Below are 22421 nucleotides of genomic sequence, written 5' to 3' on the forward strand. Positions count from 1 at the left end.
AGACATGCTGATAATGCATGACTAAGACTAAACCTAGTCTTTTCATTGCTATGCTGACAACACGCAGCTTTATATTAAAACTGCTCCAAGCCCCTCTAAAGCCCTTTCGAACCTTGCATTTCTTAAAGAGATAAAGGCATGGATGAACAATAACTTTCTACAGTTGAACAGCAATAAACCCGAGGCACTTCTTGCTGGAAACCCTCATCAGATTTCTTTTTCCACATCTCAGTTTACTTTTGATGGTCAGGTTATCATTTGTCCTTCACAGTCACTAACATGGGGGTCGGTTTTGATCCACAGCTGACTTTCAGTGAACATATAAAACACCTATGTAAAACATCAGTTTACCATCTACGAAATATCTCCAAACTCCGCCCCCTTTTAACACTCCCAGATGCAGAGAAACTTCTTCATGCCTTTATATCATCAAGGCTGGATTACTGTAATGGACTCTTTGTTGGGATCCCTGTCAAGGACATTCAAACATTACAATACATCCAAAATAGTGCCACTACAATCCTAATGAAAACTAGGAAATTTGAACACATCACTCCTATTTTCCAATCACTGCACTAGCTTGCTGTCTCATCCCGCGTTGAATAAAAAATCTTGATGTTAACACATAAATGTCTCACTGGTTAGCCACCATCTTATCTGCAAGAACTGATCTCTGTAAAATGCTCTAACCGCACCCTTAGGTCATCTGGAAGTGTGCTCAAAGTCCCATTTACCAGACTCTGTATTAATAGGGGACCGAGCCTTCTGCTCAGATGCACCACAGATCTGAAATCGCCTTCCTGTCCATCTGAGAGCCACACAGAGCCTTGACTCTTTTAAAGCTAACTCAAAGACTTTTTTATTTAAGAAAGCTTACAATTAGTAATGTGGTTTATATTTTTAATTGTTATATACTTTTTTTAATTTAATGTTAGCACTTTGAAATTTAATGAATTAAAAGTATCTTACACATAAAATGTAATATTATTATTATTATTATTATTATTATTATTATTATTATTATTATCATTATTATTATCTGTTTTCAGCTTTTCAGTGTAGTTTCTTTTATCCACCCCTTCGTCAATAAGTTTCTGGCCTGCTTGCACACAGCTTTGTCTCCACTTCTGTAGGCATCCTCCTTGGCCTCAACAAAGTTGTTTCAGTCTGGCTATGAACGCTGGCTTGTTTTTGTTATATGCGCAGAAGGTTTTGGTGACATAAATCTTAACAAAAACTGTTGTAAGTTGTCACAGTCTCAGTCCAGATTGTCAGTTGCAGATTTAAAGACACTCTAGTCTAGTAGTTCCTGCTTTGCCTCCCTGGTCCATCTCTTTACTTCACATTGACCATAGGCTTAGCTGTGTAAAGTTTCTGCCTGTAGGTTGTTATGAGGTGAACCTAGATACCTGGTGTTATGGGGTGAACCTAGCCACCTGGTGTACAGAATGACATGCATCCTTAAGACTATGTAGCAATGATCTGATGTGTTATTTGGTGGGACAATTAATGTGCTGCCTGTATTTTTATAGTCTGTGGGTTATTTTTGCTCTGTTAAAGTCTCCAAGGATGATAAAAAGAAAAAAGGTAATACATGCGTCTAGGATCTTAGAGGTAAAGGGGAGGTTTAATATCGGCTTGTGGTTGGACAGCTGACAGGAGTCAAGGTCAGGTTTATTAATTAGGAGTTTAATAACTGTGAGTTTAACTGTGAGATTTAAGTACATAGCCATGAAAGTTTTAACCCTGCACTGTATATCTTAAACACCCTTGTTATGCAGTGCATCTTTGCAAATTCATTAAAATAATCAAGACATCACACATACATAAGTATTCACACCCTTTGCCATGAAACTCAAAATTGAGCTCAGATCAAGTCAAGTCAAGTCTGCTTTTATTGTCATTCCAACCATATACAGTTCAGTACACAATGAAAAGGAGCAACGCTCCTTCAGGACCAAGGTGGTACATACATGCAACAACATAAATTAAGATAACTAAGAGACCTAATTAGCTGACTAGCTCAGATATGACTGATTTACATTTTTTATTTTTAAGTTATCCTAAAACTACTTCTATACAAGTAAATCAGTGTTTGTGCATGTGTGTGTTTATTAGTTCAATCCTAATGTTATTTAGATCGTCTGAGTGATTTAAGTGTGTGTGTGTGTGTGTGTGCTTTCTTGTGCAAAGAGCTGTTGTTGAGGGACCAGGTGAGGTTCTCCAGGTAGACATTCAGGAATCTTGTGCTTTTAACAATCTCCACAGAGGAGCCGTTAATGTTAAGTGGAGAGTGATCGCTCCATGTCCTCCTGAAGTCAACAACCATCTCTTTTGTCTTAGAGATAGGTTGATGTCCTTCCACCAGTCTATTAGCCTCTGCACTTCCTCTCTGTATGCTGACTTGAGAGCCCACCACGGTCGTGTCATCAGCAAACTTGATGATATGATTGCAGCTCTGTGTCGCCAAACAATCATGATCAGCAGGGGACTGAACACACAGCCCTGGGCGGCCCCAGGGCTCAGTGTGGTGGTGGTGCAGGAGGTTAAGTTCTCGATCCGCACTGACTGAGGCCTTTACAGTTACAGAGGGAGGTGTTCAGGCCCAACAGGCTCAGCTCTCTGATCAGGTGTTAGGGGATAATTGTATTGAATGCTGAACTGAAAACTATATACAGCATTCCAACATAAGTATTCTTCTTGTCAAGGTGTGTCAGTGCCAGGTGGAGTGTGGTGTAAATGGTGTCGTCCGTTAAATAGTTTAAACGATACGCAAACTGCAGTGGGTCCAGTGAGGGGGGCAGCAGGGTCTTGATGTGTCTCATGATGAGCCGCTTGAAGCACTTCAGGATGATGGATTTGAGTGCAACAGAGCGGTAGTTATTGAGACAGGACACAGAAGACTTCTTCGGTATGAAAACGATGCCGGTAGATTTAAAGCATGTGGGAATGACAGTGCTGCTCAAAGAGATGTTGAAGATGTCAGTGAGAACATCTGCCAGCTCTTCTGCACATTTCCTGAGCACTCTCTGTTCATTGACTTTGTGTAGAGTTTTCCTTACCACGGCCGTTGTGAGACACAGCACCACAGTGTGTGAGCTGCGAAAGTGCTTGTGCAAACTTTTTTGCCCAAGCGGGAAAGTTACCCATCCTGAGATAACGTGGGCTTATTAATAAAACTAAACAAACTGAAACACAAACGTGAATGCATATCCCTTGCTTTTTCTAAAAAGGGTTAATCCTTTTTATTTCTTGTCACGTTTCTTTTCTTCCTATACCAGAGCAACACTCTGGTGCTTTCTAAATGTCCGCACATCTACTGCTTTGTCTTTGGTACCTACGTATATAAACATGCTTTCAGGTGTCATGCATTGTCCTTAATTGCCATCATGTCTAGTGACAGCATAAGAAGGCAGCCGTGGGCCTGCCTGACTGGAAACCCGTGGCCGTGTTTGCCTGTTGCAAGACCTGCGATCTCGTTAAAGGGAGAGTGTGACATATGTTTATTAAACAGAAGTTGAACATGGCCTATAAACATGGCGGCTGCAAACTCTGACTAACTTAGATGTTCCAACTCTTTCTCTCTCTCAGACACACACACCTACACACCCACCCACTTCAATATAAAAGGACTCTTTTGCACTGTGTCAGCCTATGCCAAGCCTTATATTTCTGTGTTAATATCCTCAATCTGATTCTGTTCCAGTTACCTGCTTCCTGACTTAGCCCGGTCCTGATTCATGTTGTTTGTTTGTTGATCGCCTGAACACGATGAGCTTAAGAGCACAATATGATGGACATATTTTATAATAATTTAAGGTCTAAATCAGATTCTTATCTAATCTTATCTAAAATTACCACATTTATATAAAAAGGTTATTAATTAATTTAAATTTAGCTGTAATGTAGAAACAAGGTCAAAGTGAAAGTCATTAAAATGTTCATTTAACATAACCTCTTCACACACACACACACACACACACACACACACACACTTTTAAATATATTGATATTATTAAATATTTTCTTACTTTAACTTAATAATTTCAGAGTTAAACTCCAATGGGAGTGTTTTTTCACTCTTAATGACAGATACATCTGAAATAACACTTTCACGGTAAAGTGTTTGCTTGGACACTATCAAGGTAAAAAGCAGGACTGCCTGCTTTATGTCTAAAATGCTGGCCTCCCAGGAACTCCTTTGATGGTGTTTAAGCATGTGGATATGTCTTGGAGCGAGGTCAGGACTGTACAAGGGATGTGGCAATAACTCCAATCCAAATTGGCAAGTGGTTATAGTGGTTATAGTTCGCAGTATGATGTAATGCTTTAATTAAAAGGGCCATTAAATGAGTTCTTGGGAGGCCAGTGTTTTTGGGTTGCTGATTAGAGGGCTGAGGGTTTGAGCTCTGCCCCATACATCCTGGCCACAGTTTCTAAGCCCAGTTAAAGAATGGAACGATTATGACAGAAACGCCATACAGAGAAAAACCTGTGCAGATCAAATTATATAATGTAGTGACCAAATAAACAAGACCTTTCTGTTGATTGTGGGTATCTGTCTTTTTGCTGAAACTGGATGAGGATTTGGAACTTGCTTGGTCACTGACACCAGCTGAATCCAGAGTGCCATTCTTTAATAAAGCTTCACCTTTTGGCTTCATAGCATGGATTAAGCAAGATAAACGTGTCACCTGCATCACATCACACTTATTTCTAAACATCCTTGTGTACACATCCACATGCTAACCTGTACCAAATTGAAATAATTGCAGGAGCCCCAATGCTTCAAAAGGTTTGATGAGCTGCCATAGTACCAGACTCCTTATTTCTATAAATCATGAAAATCAAACTGTTACCATTTGACAAAAGAATCAGCACAATTGAAAAGGTTAAACTCTAATTAAAACTTGACACATAATACTTTTCTTACTTTTTTTTCATCATGCTCTGAGGTTCAACTTCTTTTGTTACCACATTACGTCCTTCCAGCTAGCAAATCACACTCGACCACTCGGCTTGCTCTTTATATTTTTATTACTTGGTACAATAAGAATTATATGGAATATATAGGAAATAAGCAAGCAAACATGTTGCTGTACTAGTTATTCTTATTTACACAAAGACAGACAGTATCCCATAATTCTGTACATCAGCACATTTAGGGTATAACTGCATAAGTCAAACCTTTTTACAATATAGTACCCATGGTGCTGCTAACTACTTATGTTTACATCAAAATTCAGCCTTATTGTTCTCAAATTTTATGAGGTGATAAAAATTAAATGCAGCTGTTAGTTGTCAGAGCTGTAATGAGGACCATACAATTCTGTCGGAGGGTAGGGGTAATAGAGTGGGTGTGCTACACTAAGTTAAGGCAATACTATGTAATAATATGTCTTCTGCAGATTTAAACTTTTGAAAATGTGTGTTGTATCATTTTATTTTATTAGATGAAGCAACAGGGCAAAGCATGAAATGATGGGGAGAGGACAGAACTCGACTGTTCCACTTTTGTTTAGCGGGGCATAAAAGTGGGACAATCTGTTCCCTGGAAGTTCTCCAATTAAATTTTCTGGGGACGGATTTACTGAAAATATCTATATCCACATTATGTCCTACATAGAGAGAGAGAACAACTGGGAGAATCAGTGTGAGAAGGAGAGAGAGAGAAAGAGTAATAGAAACACGCATACAGAAAGAGAGGAAGACAGAAAGAGAGAAAATTATTTATGGCTTCTATTTAGCGTTTTTCAGGTAGGGTAGTTGGTAGATTGGCTAGTCATTTATTTACAATATGAATTTAAATACATTGATCAGCCATAAAAATAAATCCACCTGCCTAATATTGTGTAATTCACCTTGTGCCATTAGAGCTCTGAAGGGATATGTGGTATCTGGCCCCAAAACATCAGCAGCAGATCCTTTAAGTCCCCTACGTGTGTGAGGTGGAGCCTCCATGGATTAGATGTATTTCTGTCTCCAGCACATCCCACAGACATTCAATTAGATAGAGCTTTAAAGGATCGGGAGGCAGAGTCAATACCTCTAACTGTTTGGCATGTTCCTCAAACCATTTCTTACTTATGTGTTTAATGTGTCAGGGCGCATTATCCTGCTGAAAGAGGAAACTGCCATCAGCGTAAACAGTCTCCATCTTCTTCTTTCGGCTGTTCTCTTTCAGTGGTTACCACAGCGAACCAACTTCCTCCATATAAATTTATCCTGTGCATCCTCTTTTCTCACACCAACAAACTTTATGTCCTCTCTTGCATCTATAAATCTCCTTTTTGGTCTTTCTCTAGACCTCCTGCCTGGCAGTTCCAACCTTCTACTGATGGGTTATCCCTCTGATAGACTCATTCTTGATATTATCCATCATTGTCACCCCCAAAGAGAAGTCTTTTGGAAATTTCCTAGACCTGTTCACTGCTCTCACTACAAAGCACAATGTCATCTGCAAACATCATAGTCCATGGAGACTCCTATTTAACCTCATCTGTCCATCACTAGAGCAAACAAGAAGGGGCTTAGAGCCTTGATGAAGACCCACCTTCAACTTGAACTCTTCTGTCACATCTACAGCACATCTTACCACTGACTTACAGCTTTCATGTCCTGCACCACTCTAACATACTTCTCTACCAGTTCCTCTCTCGGCAGGCTGTCATACGCATTCTCTACATTTACAAAGCACACCATCTTTATGAAGGGCTGTAACTCTATAACAGTGTTTACGTAGAACCGTCTTCTAGGTAGAGTGAAACCATCCCCAGACACCAGACGCATCCCAAAGAGACACACGGGGCATCCTTGTGTGACGAGATCTCCAACCAGAAGCGGGGCACCAGGATGGGTCAAACAGGTCCGGAGGGCAGTGGGAGTCTGGCTCACTGGCAGCTCAGAAATGACATGTGTAGCTCGACAGAGAGAGGAAAAGAGAGAGAGGGGGAGAGCAGGAAAAGAAAGAGCAGGAGAGAGAGCAGAAGAGAAGAGATAACAGTTAGGTCTGGTCACAGTCATATAATGTAAATGTATTTTTACTGTAGAGTGCAAGCAGAGACTCCGGCAGGACTAACTATGACAGCATAACTAAAAGGGAGAGCCAGAAGGAAACACAGACATGAGGGCTCCCTAAAATGTAAAGCAACCAATCACCTCACCGTCAACAAACCTGAGTAATCAATGAGAGTGGGGAAGACAGCATCTAAACATACCAGTTCACCATAATACTCTACGTCCATGAGTCCCCCAGATCTGCTCCTTTACCTAAGGCAAATTCAATTCAATTCAATTCAATTTTATTTGTATAGCGCTTTAAGCAATTTTCATTGCCGCAAAGCAGCTTTACACAATCAAAAGAATTATTTAAGTTGGATATTATTGAAGTGAATTTGTATGAATCAAAATGGTCAGTTTGTCCCTGGTGAGCAAGCCGAGGGCGACAGTGGCAAGGAAAAACTCCCTGAGATGGTAATAGGAAGAAACCTTGAAAGGAACCAGACTCAACAGGGAACCCATCCTCATTTGGGTGAAACAGAAAGCAGTAAATGATCTGCATTTATACAGTGTGTAGGGTGTGAGGCAGTTCAGCTATAATAGCTGATGTTAATTGATGTTAATATGGAGTCCAGGTAGTTATTGAAGACCCAGGTAGACTTGTAAGAAGTTCTAGTCCTGAACTATCAGAACTGTCAAGTCCCCAGAGAAACAGTTGCCAACACCAGTCAAGGCCAAAGCAAATCTATTTATAAAAATGCTTGATTACATAAATAGGTTTTTAGCCTGGACTTAAACACTGAGACTGTGTCTGAGTCCCAAACACTATTTGGAAGACTATTTCATAAGATACTATTTGTAAGAAAAAGCTCTGCCCCCAGCTGTAGTTTTTATAATACGCGGTACTGATAAGCAGCCTGCATCCTTTGATCGAAGTAGGCGTGGCGGATCGTAAGACACTAGCAGTTTACTCAGATACTGCGGTGCGAGACCATTTAATGCTTTATATGTCAAAAGTAGTATTTTAAAATCAATGCAAAATTTCACAGAAAGCCAATGAAGTGAAGATAAGATAGGGGTGATGTGCTCGTATCTTCTGGTTCTAGTGAGGACTCACTGCTGCATTCTGGACTAACTGAAGCTGTGAATACACACACACACACACACACACACACACACACACACACACACACACACACACACACACAGCCTTCCACATGTTGTAAAAGAAATCATGACCTATCTGACCATACCACCTCCTTCCATTGCTCCGTGCTCTAGGTCTGTTGCCCACACGTCCATTACAGGAGCTTTTGGTGGAGGACATGGGACAGCATGGGCACCCTGACCACTTTGCAGCTATGAAGCTCCATATCTGCCATGCACTGATTGTTCGGAATCCTCTCTGTCATATCCAGCATTCACTTCTTTAGCAGTTAAAGCTACAGTAGCTATTTTGTTGGATTCTACCAGACAGATCATCTTTCTTTTCACATCAAAGAGCCCTGGCTGTCCATGACACTTGGAACACTTTTGATAGGTCCTGACCAATGCAGAACAATAACACCCCAGAAGAGCTGCAGTTTTGGAAATGCTCTTATCCAGTCATCTAGACATCACAATCTGGGTCAAAGTCAATCAGATACTTAGGCTTGGCCATTTTCCTGTTACAAATGCATCCGCTTTAATAACTTATTGTGCAATTGTTTAGTGTTTAATTCATGGCTGAACAGTGTACATCAATGAAGTACTTGTATTTATCTTCATGGTGCTAGAAGTGTTACTTAATGAATTGACCAATTTAGCAATTAGTTAGTTTGTTGGAATTAGCTTGACCTCTCTTTTCTTCTTACAGTATACTCTGTCCGTGATGTGCTGTTCATCACTGAAGGTAAACATATCACATCACCATGACAACCATGATACTTAATGACATGGCGCAGCAAAGGATGCTGGGAAAACTTTTTTTTACTGCACCAGAAAATAAAGAATTAGAAAATGAAGCAGAAGAGGAAAAGAGGCAAAATGGATTAATGGATGATGTTGAGGAGATCCAGAACCGTGGAGGCACCCAGTTACATGAGATTAAGGGGGAGGGGCTTACGCCAGCAGCCATTGTAATTAGAAGGCAAAAAGCAGATAGGCAGCAGCAGCGAATGGCCATTCCAGGACACCGGGGGATTTCAGCCAATCAGGCAGTACTACATCATCAGCCAGCCAGTCATGAGATGTATCATCAAACTCCAGCCAATCAGCAGCAGCTTTATAAAGTTTTAACCAATCAACAGGCTCGAAGGCGTCACATGGAGCGCAGCATGACCACAATCACACCACTGGAGGATTCACATCTCAACACAATGGTGTTTCGAATTGGAATTCCTGACCTCAAGCAGACGGTATGGAGACAGTATACACACTAACACACACATGTATATGAATTTAAGACCAGTTTTATGCATGTAAAATAAATTGTGTTCTTCTGTTAGTATCTGAAGTAATTTTTACTTTCTTTTAATGTTAATTTTTACTCTATTTTGCAGAAGGTAAAATTTAACATACTGTATCACATTATATGCATGTATGCGCAATATACTATATATATATATAAGATAAATCCGACATGGAAAACTAATCGCATCTGTATAGGGCTAAAGACTTATGTCCTGTGTTTGCTAAAATGTAAGGCTGTTTACAATGATTGATGGATATACATCTTTATCCCTTAAAAATAATTTAAAGTACATAAATAATTGGACCGAGCGAACCTCTGATGTGCCTTTAAAAGTTCTTTATGGCTGCGTTTACACTAGGAACTGCGGAGAGTAGACCCCAAAGGTGGACAAATGTTTAAAATCTGACATTATCAGTGCTGCCTCTCTCTTCTGAAATCTGTGTGTGTGTGTGTGCACAGTCATAGTTGATAAAGTAGGAGTGCAGATAAAGGATTTACTCTTAACATTGTCTTCCAAATTACTAATAATATTAAGCATATTCTTTGTGTTTATTTCTTTGTATATATTGCATACTGCCATCTGCTGTGTCAGAGACTGTAGATACACAAGTGTCAGGACAGAGGGGGGAGGAGAATTATTTACAAAGCAACTGATTCTAGATGCTACTGCCTTCCTTGATGCTATCACATCAAGAGCATGTTGAAGTACAGTGTTGAGATTAACTTGGGAGGATGCAAAATAATTTTAAGAGAAAAATAAATCGAGGGGAAATCAAGGCAAAAAAGAGTTTGATAATAAAGATGCTGATGGAACCAGTTAGATACAGAAGAAAATGTCATAAAGAAAAACAAAGCCTGAAAACTGCTCTAGGTGTAGAGTATGGATAGAACCCCCCCCACCCCCCCACACACTCAGCTCTAGGGAAGTAAAAAAGGAAAAGTGGGACAAGTGTTGCCCTCAAATGTATGTGATTATTAAAAGTACACCATGTGACTGTGTCACAACCACTTTAGTGCACAGACTACAGAAATGGTGATAATGAACTTCAACTCCCAAGCTCAGGTCACACACCCCTCCAACCACATACATTCACATTCATAGTTTTTAAAGACTCTAAACATACTCACTGATTATGCAGTATAAACTCTTGGTTGCTTGAACCAGTCAGTTACAATCACTGTTATTATAACGAATACCATGGATTTGACCAGTCCTTATTTATAAATTTCTGTCTCAACCCTGTTTATGTCTAATTGCTCTTCATCTTATTGTTGCTAGTTTAATGTTTACACTACTCTAATTCATGTGTTTGCTTTAACTCTTAATAAAAATCTGCTATCTGTACTCATTGCTAAAAGACCACATTACAGTAGAGCTGCTCAATGTTTCAGATTTGTTGTAATATCAACAAACAGGTTGTTTGCTGGAAAAACAATTCAATTCAATTTTATTTGTATAGCGCTTTTAACGATTTACATCATCACAAAGCAGCTTTACACAATCAAAAGAATTAAGTTTGTATGAAATGTGAATGTGTATGAATCAAAATTATATGATTGTCCCTGATGAGCAAGCCTAGGATGACGGCAACAGTGTCAAGGAAAAACTCCCTGAGATGGTAATAGGAAGAAACCTTGAGAGGAACCAGACTCAACAGGGAACCCATCCTCATCTGGGTGAAAACAGATAGCAGGGATTGATGTGCATAATAATATGCGAGACTGGAAGTTCAGTATAAGAGGAGATGTGTAAGATTAAAGTCCAGTTTGTTCCTGGAGGCTCAGGTAGACTGTGAAAAATTCCAGTCCTGAACTATTGAGCGACTGAAGTCACAGGTCCTCAGAGAACAGCTGTCTGCATCAGTTGAGGACAGGACCATCTTCATGGAAAAGTGGAACCAACCCCAGTCACCACACGCATTCCAGGCAGACCACACGGGGCATCCATGTGATGAGATCTCCAACCAGAAGCAGGACTCCAGGATGAGTTAGACAGGTCCAGAGGGCAGAGGGGGTCTGGATCACTGGCAGCTCAGGAGCGACATGTATAATCTATTTATGAAAATGCTTGGCTAAATAAATAGGTTTTTAGCCTGGACTTAAACACTGAGACTGTGTCTGAGTCCCGAACACTATTTGGAAGACTATTCCATAACTTTGGGGCTTTGTAAGAAAAAGCTCTGCCCCCTGCTGTAGTTTTCATAATACACGGTACTTGACAAGCAGCCTGCATCCTTTGATCGAAGTAGGCGCGGCGGATTGTAAGACACTAGCAGTTCACTCAGGTACTGCGGCGCGAGACCATTTAATGCTTTATACGTCAAGAGTAGTATTTTAAAATCGATGCGAAATTTCACAGGAAGCCAATGCAATGTGGATAAGATAGGTGCTCATATCTTCTGGTTCGAGTGAGGACTCTCGCTGCTGCATTCTGGACTAATTGAAGCTTGTTTAAGCACCTTGTTGAACAACCAGACAGTAAGGCGTTACAATAATCCAACCTAGACGTGATAAAAGCATGAACTAGTTATTCTGCATCATTTGGTGACAATATATTTCTTATCTTGGCAATATTTCTCAGGTGAAAGAATGCTATCCTGGTAATATTATCTACATGTGCTTTAAATGAAAGGCTTGAATCTATAATCACACCGAGGTCTTTTACTGTTGCATTTGATGAAACAGAAAGGCCATTTAAAATCCCAGTGTGATCAGAAAGCTTACTTCTAGCTGCTTGTGGTCCTATGACTAGAACTTCTGTCTTATCAGGATTAAGCAGAAGGAAATTAATTAACATCCAATCTCTTATGTCCTGCACACATTGCTCAACTTTAGTAAACAGGTTTTTCTCATCTGGTTTTGCTGAAACGTATACTTGTGTGTCATCAGCATAACAATGAAAACTAATACCATGTTTACGAATTATGTTGCCTAGAGGAAGCATGTAAAGGGAAAAAAGCACACACACACAGATATAATTCTTTGCTATAAGAGACCTCACTCCCTCACTTATCTTCTATACCGCTTTATCCTGTATTCATGGTCACGGGGGCCTGAAGCCTATCCCAGGAGTCTTATGGCACAAGTCAGGGTACACCCTGGACAGGGTACCAATCCATTGCAGGGCACACACACTCACACTACAGGCAATTTGGGAACGTCGATTAGCCTAATTTGCACTGTGGGAGGAAACCCACCAAGCACGGGGAAAACATGCAAACTTCATGCACGCAGAGACGGGAGTCAAACCCGGACCCTGGAGGTGCAAGGCGACAGTGCTAACCACTACACCACCAGCTGCCTTGTTATGAGAGCTACAGTTTTCTCCCAAAGTCCAAATACATACAGCTTAGGTTAACTGACATATTGAAATTGCTTACAGGGTGAGTGTGCGCATGCTTGTGTGTGGAGGATTGGTCACAGGCCTCCCACAACCCTATAGAGGATAGAGAATGAGTGAGAGAATTAAAATGTAACATGGGCTTAATAAGTAACATGATTTCTGTTTCTGTAGAATGATTGAATTGTAACTCTAAAAACATATCGCTGATTCTTATGGTGACATAAAAGTTGACAGGATTATTATTTTTGTTTTAACAAAAGTTATTGAGCCTCTTTATCACATGTAGAATTCAGTGTGTGTTTTTGTGGGTTTTTGAACATGCGTGTACAGAAGTGCTTACGGTTCGATCCTGATGCAACCGTATGGAGTGTGAAGCAGCAGGTGGTGTGTTCCCTCAGCGAGTCTTTGTGGGATGTGTATAATTATGGCTTGTTCCAGCCCGCCTCAGAGGGACACCATGCCCGCTTCCTGGAGGAAGAACAAACACTGCGACAATTTCCACAATCCCTTGAGAAGGGTGTGCCTTACCTGGAGGTACTGTACCTGAACTAAACTTCTAGAAATTCATGAAGATATGTATTTAAACTACATTCATGAGACTGCTCAGAAAACACCTCCATCACCATAATATCTGAATCCACATTGCTTTTAATGCCCTGGTTGCTAATGCTAATGCAGGTTTATCCCAGAATGCAGAACTGAATTACTTGCAGAATTCCTGCTTGAAACTCCAGACTTCTCAGAGAAAGAATTTTTATGATATCATTTCACCATAAGTGTTTATAGCTGCTATAACAACAGGAACTACAGTGGTGTGAAAAACTATTTGCCCCCTTCCTGATTTCTTATTCTTTTGCATGTTTGTCACACAAAATGTTTCTGATCATCAAACACATTTAACTATTAGTCAAAGATAACACAAGTGGACACAAAATGCAGTTTTTAAATGATGGTTTTTATTATTTAAGGAGAAAAAAAATCCAAACCTACATGGCCCTGTGTGAAAAAGTAATTGCCCCCTGAACCTAATAACTGGTTGGGCCACCCTTAGCAGCAATAACTGCAATTAAGCGTTTGCGATAACTTGCAACGAGTCTTTTACAGCGCTCTGGAGGAATTTTGGCCCACTCATCTTTGCAGAATTGTTGTAATTCAGCTTTATTTAAGGGTTTTCTAGCATGAACCGCCTTTTTAAGGTCATGCCACAACATCTCAATAGGATTCAGGTCAGGACTTTGACTAGGCCACTCCAAAGTCTTCATGTTGTTTTTCTTCAGCCATTCAGAGGTGGATTTGCTGGTGTGTTTTGGGTCATTGTCCTGCTGCAGCACCCAAGATCGCTTCAGCTTGAGTTGACGAACAGATGGCCGGACATTCTCCTTCAGGATTTTTTGGTAGACAGTAGAATTCATGGTTCCATCTATCACAGCAAGCCTTCCAGCAAAACAACCCCAGACCATCACACACGCACCTTCCAAAAAGTTTAACTTTTGTTTCGTCTGTCCACAAGGTATTTTCCCAACAGTCTTGGCAATGATTGAGATGTTTTTAAGCAAAATTGAGACGAGCCTTAATGTTCTTTTTGCTTAAAAGTGGTTTGCGCCTTGGAAATCTGCCATGCAGGCAGTTTTTGCCCAGTCTCTTTCTTATGGTGGAGTCGTGAACTGACCTTAATTGAGGCTAGTGAGGCCTGCAATTCTTAGATGTTGTCATGGGGTCTTTTGCGGCCTCTCGGATGAGTTGTCTCTGGGTTCTTGGGGTAATTTTGGTCGCCCGCCACTCCTGGGAAGGTTCACCACTGTTCCATGTTTTTGCCATTTGTGGATAATGGCTCTCACTGTGGTTCACTGGAGTCCCAAAGCTTTAGAAATGGCTTTATAACCTTTACCAGACTGATAGATCTCAATTACTTTTGTTCTTATTTGTTCCTGAATTTATTTGGATCTTGGCATGATGTCTAGCTTTTGAGGTGCTTTTGGTCTACTTCTCTGTGTCAGGTAGCTCCTATTTAAGTGATTTTTTGATTAAAACAGGTGTGGCAGTAATCAGGCCTGGGGGTGACTACAGAAATTGAACTCAGGTGTGATAAACCACAGTTAAGTTATTTTTTAACAAGTTTTTTTTCTCCCTTAATAACGTAAACCTTCATTTAAAAACTGCATTTTGTGTTCAGTTATGTTATCTTCGACTAATAGTTAACAGTTTTTGATGAGCAGAAACATTTAAGTGTGACAAACAAGCAAAAGAATAAGAAATCAGGAAGGGGGCAAATAGTTTTTTACACCACTGTAACTCGTATCATTACACTATCAGAAGTCTGATTAATGTTTTGTGTCTCTTACAGTTCAGATACAAAAGTCGGGTTTATAAACAGACCAATCTGGATGAGAAGCATCTGGCCAAGTTACACACCAAGGTACTGACCAACACACACACACACACAAACACACACAAACAAAAGCCTTTTAGTTTTTTTGTTTTGTTTACCATTGCACTTGTAAAATTTTATTTAATAAAGTTTTGCTGTTTTTCTGTGTCCTAGTTTAAGGATCTATGTTACAGATAATTTATCTAAGATAAACTGTTTACTAGAGTTACTGCTCACATTTGCAGAAAATAAGAAATGGCATAGAATTCAGGGGTGGCAATAATTTTAAGTGTCCATTATATTGTCCTTAACATTCGGCTGCTATTTCTTCAGTCATTACAGTATATAAAGAATAAAGTGATTTCTCTCTCTCTACCTATCTGTGTGTGTGTGTGTGTGTGTGTGTGTTTAGGCAAACCTAAAGAAGTTCCTGGACTATGTTCAGAGTAGTGCAGTGGAGAAGATCAGTAAAGCTTTGGATAAAGGACTGGATCCTAACTACCATGATCCAGAGAGCGGAGGTGAGATATTATACAGCATTATATTTAAAAAAATTAATTATCTTCTCCTTGATGTATTTTAGCAATCTCACACTCAAGGACGTGCTATTGTGCTCAGACTCCCATCTGACACCCAAGTATGTTGTCCTCTGAGCCGGAAAGAAAACGTTTTTGGTAGTGTTGAGTCTCAAACCCAGCGAATGGAGATGAGCTAGGACGACATCGCGATGTCGGAGCACTAGCTGCTAAGACTGGGCCAGGATTAGCCAGTCGTCTATGTTATTGAGAATATGGATGCCCTGGAGTCGCAAGGGAGCCTGGACAGCATCCATACATTTTGTATATGTGCGGGGTGACAGAGCTAGACCGAATGGAAGGACCCGATACTGGTAAGCTTCTCCCCCGAAAACGAACCTCAGGAACTTTCTGTGTTGTGGCAAAACTTTTATGTGAAAGTATGCGTCCTTTAAATCTATCGTCACAAACCAATCTTCTGGTTGGATTTGCGAGACAATCATATTGATGGTTAACATTTTGAATCTGTACTTTTTGAGATAGCGGTTCAACCCTCGAAGATCCAAAATCAGACGCCCCCGCCTTTCATGGGGACCAGAAAATAACTACTGTAGTAGCCTGACTCCCTGTCTGGAGGAGGAACCTGTTCTATGGCTCCCTTCTCGAGCAACGCCTGGAGTTCGGAGTTCAGCAGATGCGCTCTTTCCGGTATCACAGAAGTGTAGACCACGCTGTTTAAACGCGGAGGGCAATGACCAAACTGAATCCTGTAGCCTTTCTCTACAGTCTTTAGCACCCAGGGAGATATGCCTGGCAGTAGCTTCCACGCTGCCAGTTTCTCAGAAAGGGGTACAAGTTTTAGTATGCGGGGGTGGGGGGGTGTTAGTGGTTCGGCATCCTGGAATATAGCAGGATATAACCAAGGCACTAACATATCTCTGAAGGTAGGTGTCGTCCGAAACACCAGAGTCGGCGGAAACTGAACACCGGGTGTCCGGGAGGGGGCATGCTCTTATAGGAAAGAGCGTTGAGTGGCGCTCACTGGGGGGGATTACCCCCACAGTCCTGGGCGCGTAGGCTTTCAGGTCTTAGTCTTTGAAAAGTGCGGCGATCTGATCTTTTGGAGGCGGCCTGTGAGGGGCTACAAGCCGTACCTCAGTCCTTTGGGGGGCTGCCCAACTACTGACGCTCTCAGTAGCCGTCATGACAGCATAACTAAAAGGGAAAGCCAGAAGGAAACACAGACATGAGGGCTTCCTGAGATGTAAAGCAAACAATCACCTCACCGTCAGCAAACCTGAGTGATCAATGAGAGTGAGGAAGACAGCATCCAAACATACAAGTTCACCATAATACTCTACGTCCATGAGTCCCCCAGATCTGCTTCTTTACCTATGGCAAATCTATTTATAAAAATGCTTGGCTAAATAAATAGGTTTTTAGCCTGGACTTAAACACTGAGACTGTGTCTGAGTCCCGAACACTATTTGGAAGACTATTCCATAATTTTGGGGCTTTGTAAGAAAAAGCTTTGCCCCCAGTGGTATTTTTCATAATACGCGGTACTGACAAGCAGCCTGCATCCTTTGATCGAAGTAGGCATGGCGGTTCGTAAGACACTAGCAGTTCGCTCAGGTACTGCGGCGCGAGACCATTTAATGCTTTATATGTCAAGAGTAGTATTTTAAAATCAATGTGAAATTTTACAGGGAGCCAATGCAGTGAAGATAAGATAGGGGTGATGTGCTCATATCTTCTGGTTCTAGTGAGGATTCTCGCTGCTGCATTCTGGACTAGCTGAAGCTTATTTATGCATCTAGCTGAACAACCAGACAGTAAGGCATTACAATAGTCCAACCTAGAGGTGATAAAAGCATGAACTAGTTTTTCTGCATCGTTTAGCGACAATAAATTTCTTATCTTTTCAATATTTCTAAGGTGAAAGAATGCTATCCTGGTAATATTATCAACATGAGCTTCAAATGAAAGGCTGGAATCAATAATCACACCAAGGTCTTTTACTGTTGCACTTGATGGAACAGAAAGGCCATCTAAAGTTACGGTGTGATCTAAAATTTTACTCCCAGCTGTATGCGGTCCTATGACTAGAACTTCTGTCTGATCCGGATTAAGCAGAAGGAAGGTAATTAGCACCTAATTTCTTATGTCCTGCACACATTGCTCAATTTTAGTAAGCTGTTTTTTCTCATCTGGTTTTGCTGAGACATATAACTGTGTATCGTCAGCATAACAATGAAAACTAATACCATGCTTACGGATTATGTTGCCCAGAGGAAGCATGTAAAGGGAAAAAAGCAGTGGACCTAAAACTGAACCCTGCGGAACGCCAAACTCCACTAGAGAAGATGCAGAATAATCACCATTTAAGTCTACATACTGATAAGGATGGGTCAGATAGGATCTGAGCCAGGAGAGGGCTGTACCCTTTGTAAGGGCCATATTTCATTCTTGTGATTTGTTGTTATGTTTATCTTATTTCAGTTTATTAGTTAAGCATTAAGCATTAAGTATCATACTTATAATTTGTATTGTGACATCATTTCATGGGTTGTTCTGTGACATCATCCCACAGTTATGCAGTTTCATGTCTATCACGCACGTTAGTTGTTAGTTGTTGTTAAGACATGGATGGATACAGAAAGGTGTGGAGCACACAAGCTTTTGACCGTGAGACAGTAAGCTAAAAGGAATACAGTAAAATAGGTTGTTGTAACTGTAATTTATCGAAGCTACAGAACACAGCAAACGACTTGTCGTGACTACAGTGGATTTATGCAAGAAACTATAACAACCGTTGTTTTTGATGTTGAAAATAAACAAGAGACAAAGAAATCAACGAACTGAAGAACGCCAGAGAAGGCAAGTGGAGTCAATTGACTGCATTAACTGGTGAATTAGAGTTGCTTATGTACGATGCCTGCAATCTGTATGACGTTGAAACCAAATACCATATGAAATACAAGGCGCTACTAGAGAACTTTGTTGAAGGCAATAGGAATGTGCGATTGCACCTAAACAAAAACGAACGCGAACATGATCGGCAAAACTGGTATATGTCTAAATTGCTGTGCGCCACAGAATTTAGGAAAAGGGTAGAGACGTGGATTACAGAAACTCAGAACCGCTCTAAGCCGCCTCAAACATTCGACGATGGATTTTTACCAGAAGACAGTGTGTCAATGGTGGAACTAAGGACGCTCGCGCCTAACAAGCACGAAAGCGTAGTGACGGCAGCATCCAAAAGGTCCTCAACATCTACAGCATCCTTAGCTCGGCTAAAACAGGCAGAAGCTGACAGAGCATCCTTGCTGGCTGAAGCAGCAATCTTAGAGCAACGGCAGGCGTTAGAAATAGAGGAAGCACAATTCCAAGCACGATTAAAGGTTAAAAAGGAAAGGCTGGAATTCGAAGCAAAGCTTGCAAAGGTTAATGCAAAAATAAAAGTGTATCAGGGTTGTGAAGAACGACAAGGTCCTGCAAGACAGGACGTGACCATCGAAACGCGTGGTGCATGCGCTTCCGAGCCGGAGCACAACGACCACTGCGACCACAGTTCGGCAACGGAATACCTTGAGCTGCCATCACGCCTCCGAGCAACCCACTTAAGCATGCCAGTGAGTGCCAAACCCATAATGTCAAGCACCCTAATGGACCGGCCCACCCAAGGTAACAAACACTCACGTTACAACACTGACATAGTGGAGCCTCAGGGTAGGATGCCACTTCAGGCAGATCTTACAGAAATGTTTGCAAAGAGTCAGAGGCAACTTTCCTTACCTCCGCGCGACGTTCCTTTATTCCATGGTGACCCTCTTGAGTTCACGTCCTTTGTAAGAGCCTTTAAACATGCCATCGAAACCAAAACTGATAGCAATCTGGAAAGGCTGTTCTTTCTTGAGCAGTATACTAAAGGACAGCCTAGGGACCTAGTGACAAGCTGCCAGCTCATGCCAGAACATCGTGGTTATGCAGAGGCTATGAGACTGTTACATGACAATTTCGGAAATAGACAAATAATCGCTACAACGCTGTTGCAAAAGGCACTCAACTGGCCGGAAATAAAGTCAGGGGATGGAAAGTCGCTGACAACTTCCTCCCGGTTTCTAGTAAAATGTTACAATACCATGTCAAGCATTGATTACATGGATGAGCTAGACAATGCTACCAACTTGAGGAGTGTTGCCTCAAAACTGCCCTACAAATTGCGTGAAAAATGGAGAAGCCACGTATACAAGTACGAGGAGCGCAATCAGGAAAGAGCTAAGTTCGTGCACAGTTTAAGTATAACCGCTCCTTTTACAAAGAGTATTTAAACTTCATGCAGTCAAGGTCCCCACACCCCACCTAAGTCGACAAGACGGGCAAGTGTGGTACATACCTCACCATGGTGTGTACCATCCTCAAAAGAAAAAGCTAAGGGTAGTCTTTGACTGTGCTGCCAGCTATGAGGGAATATCATTAAATAGCGAGCTTCTGCAGGGACCCGATCTGACAAACTCACTCATTGGGGTGCTCACACGCTTTAGACAAGAGGATGTTGCTATGATGGCAGATGTGGAAGCCATGTACTATCAGGTTAGAGTTCCGGAAAAGGACATAGACTTGTTGCGTTTCCTGTGGTGGCCGAATGGAGACGTGAGTCAGGACTTGGTTGAGTATAAAATGGTTGTTCATTTGTTTGGTGCAAAATCATCCCCAAGTGTAGCTAACTTTGCCCTTAGGAAAACAGCAGAAGAAAACCGCAGCAATGCATCTGCCGAGGCAGTCAACACAGTACTTAAAAACTTTTATGTAGACGACTGCTTGAAGTCTGTCTCTAGTCATAGTCAAGCAGTTGCGCTATATAGTAATCTCACCAAACTGTGCGCAAGTGGAGGGTTTCACCTTACCAAGTGGGCAAGTAATAGTCGCACATTGCTAGCTTCCATCCCTGAGAGTGAGAGAATTAAAGACATGAGGGACTTAGATTTGAGTAAAGACGCACCCTGTTGAGAGAGCTCTAGGGGTGCTGTGGTGTATTAATTCAGACACGCTCAAGTTTAAGATTAGTTTAAAAGAGCGGCCTGTGACTAGAAGAGGAATCTTGTTAGTCACTAGTTCAATTTATGACCCCTTAGGCTTCCTTGCACCAGTCATACTGCCAGCTAAGATCTTAATGCAGCAGTTGTGTAAAGAGAGACTCGCTTGGGATGATGACATTCCTGAACAGTTTATAAAAAGATGGAGGGCCTGGATACAAGAGTTGCATCAATTGTCTGAGTTTAGTGTAGCAAGATGCGTAAAACCAGTTGACTTTGGAGTTACAACTACAGCACAACTTCACCACTTCTCAGATGCAAGTGAAATGGGATATGGAGTTGTCTCATATATTAGGTTAGTAAATGCTGATGGACTCACACACTGTGCATTCATGATGGGGAATTCTCGCGTAGCGCCCTTAAAACAAACTACCATCCCCCGAATGGAATTGACAGCGGCAGTGGTTGCTGTAAACAACGACAAAATGTTGAAAGGTCAACTGGAAATAGAACTGCTGGACTCTGTGTTTTGGACCGATAGCACAACTGTCTTGAGATACATTGCTAATGAAAAACTTCGCTTTAAAACCTTTGTCGCTAACAGAATGTCCATCATACGAGAGTCAACCAAGCCACAGCAGTGGAGGTATGTCAACACCTCAAAAAACCCAGCTGACGCTGCCTCCAGAGGAGTCTCCTGTGAAAAATTCATGAAAAACAACAATTGGATCCATGGTCCCCCCTTTCTTAAAACACCAGAGAGTAAATGGCCTGAGAACATTCACGATCTGTCGACGAAAGAGGATGACATTGAGATTAAACACTCAGCCTCAGTGAATCTCGTAAAGACTACAGAGAGCACAGATGCCGTGAGTAAACTGATTAACTATCACTCTGACTGGTATAAGTTAAAAAGATCCGTTGCCTGGATTCTTTGCGTTAAGGACATGCTTAAACAGAGATCAAAAAGGATTAAGGGACAGGCAAACAACTCAATAACAGAAAACCATAAGTCTCTAACAATTAAGGACTTAACAAAGGCAGAAAAGTCATTAAGTTCATTCAAAACCAAAAATTCAAAGACGAAATCTCCATGTTACAAAAGGGTAATGCATCCGTAAAAAGAAACAGTTGTCTCTCCAAACTAGATCCAGTACTGCAGGATGGAGTGCTAAGAGTTGGAGGACGTCTTGGTAGGTCTGCAATGCCTGAGCACGCAAAACACCCTGTCATTATACCCAAAGACTTACACATTACAACTCTAATCTTAAGAAACACTCACGAACAGGTCGGACATTGTGGAAGGAATTATATGCTTTCAAAATTGCGGCAGAAATACTGGATTCTGACTGCAAATTCCCTTGTGAGAAAGTTTCTGTCCAGTTGTGTGACATGCAGAAAGATCAGAGCGAAGAATAGTGAACAAAAAATGTCAGAACTGCCACGCGATAGAATAACACCAGATCACCCACCGTTCACTAACGTAGGGGTAGACTATTTCGGACCCTTCGAGGTCAAACGGGGTAGAAGTAATGTTAAAAGATATGGCGTATTGTTTACTTGTCTGACAACAAGAGCCGTGCACATTGAAGTCGCGCAGTCATTAGATACAGACTCCTGCTTAAATGCTATTCGACGCTTCATGTGCAGAAGAGGCCAGGTGTCAGTTATGAGAAGTGATAATGGAACAAACTTCATAGGCGCT

The 22421-nt window shown here is 41.3% G+C and overlaps 1 protein-coding gene across 1 annotated transcript in view; it reads left to right on the top strand.

The window, feature by feature from the left end:
- LOC128519948 (SH3 and multiple ankyrin repeat domains protein 1) overlaps positions 1-22421 on the top strand; it is a 158400-nt gene that overhangs the window by 24043 nt on the left and 111936 nt on the right. The window contains exons 2-5 of the mRNA XM_053493928.1: positions 8855-9395; positions 13125-13328; positions 15139-15210; positions 15575-15683. Of these exons, the coding sequence (XP_053349903.1) occupies positions 8910-9395; positions 13125-13328; positions 15139-15210; positions 15575-15683 (871 nt within the window). The 5' untranslated portion in view covers positions 8855-8909. The remainder of the gene's footprint in view (positions 1-8854; positions 9396-13124; positions 13329-15138; positions 15211-15574; positions 15684-22421) is intronic.

This window comes from Clarias gariepinus, chromosome 4 (genome assembly GCF_024256425.1).
Source record: "Clarias gariepinus isolate MV-2021 ecotype Netherlands chromosome 4, CGAR_prim_01v2, whole genome shotgun sequence".
Lineage (NCBI taxonomy): Eukaryota > Metazoa > Chordata > Actinopteri > Siluriformes > Clariidae > Clarias > Clarias gariepinus.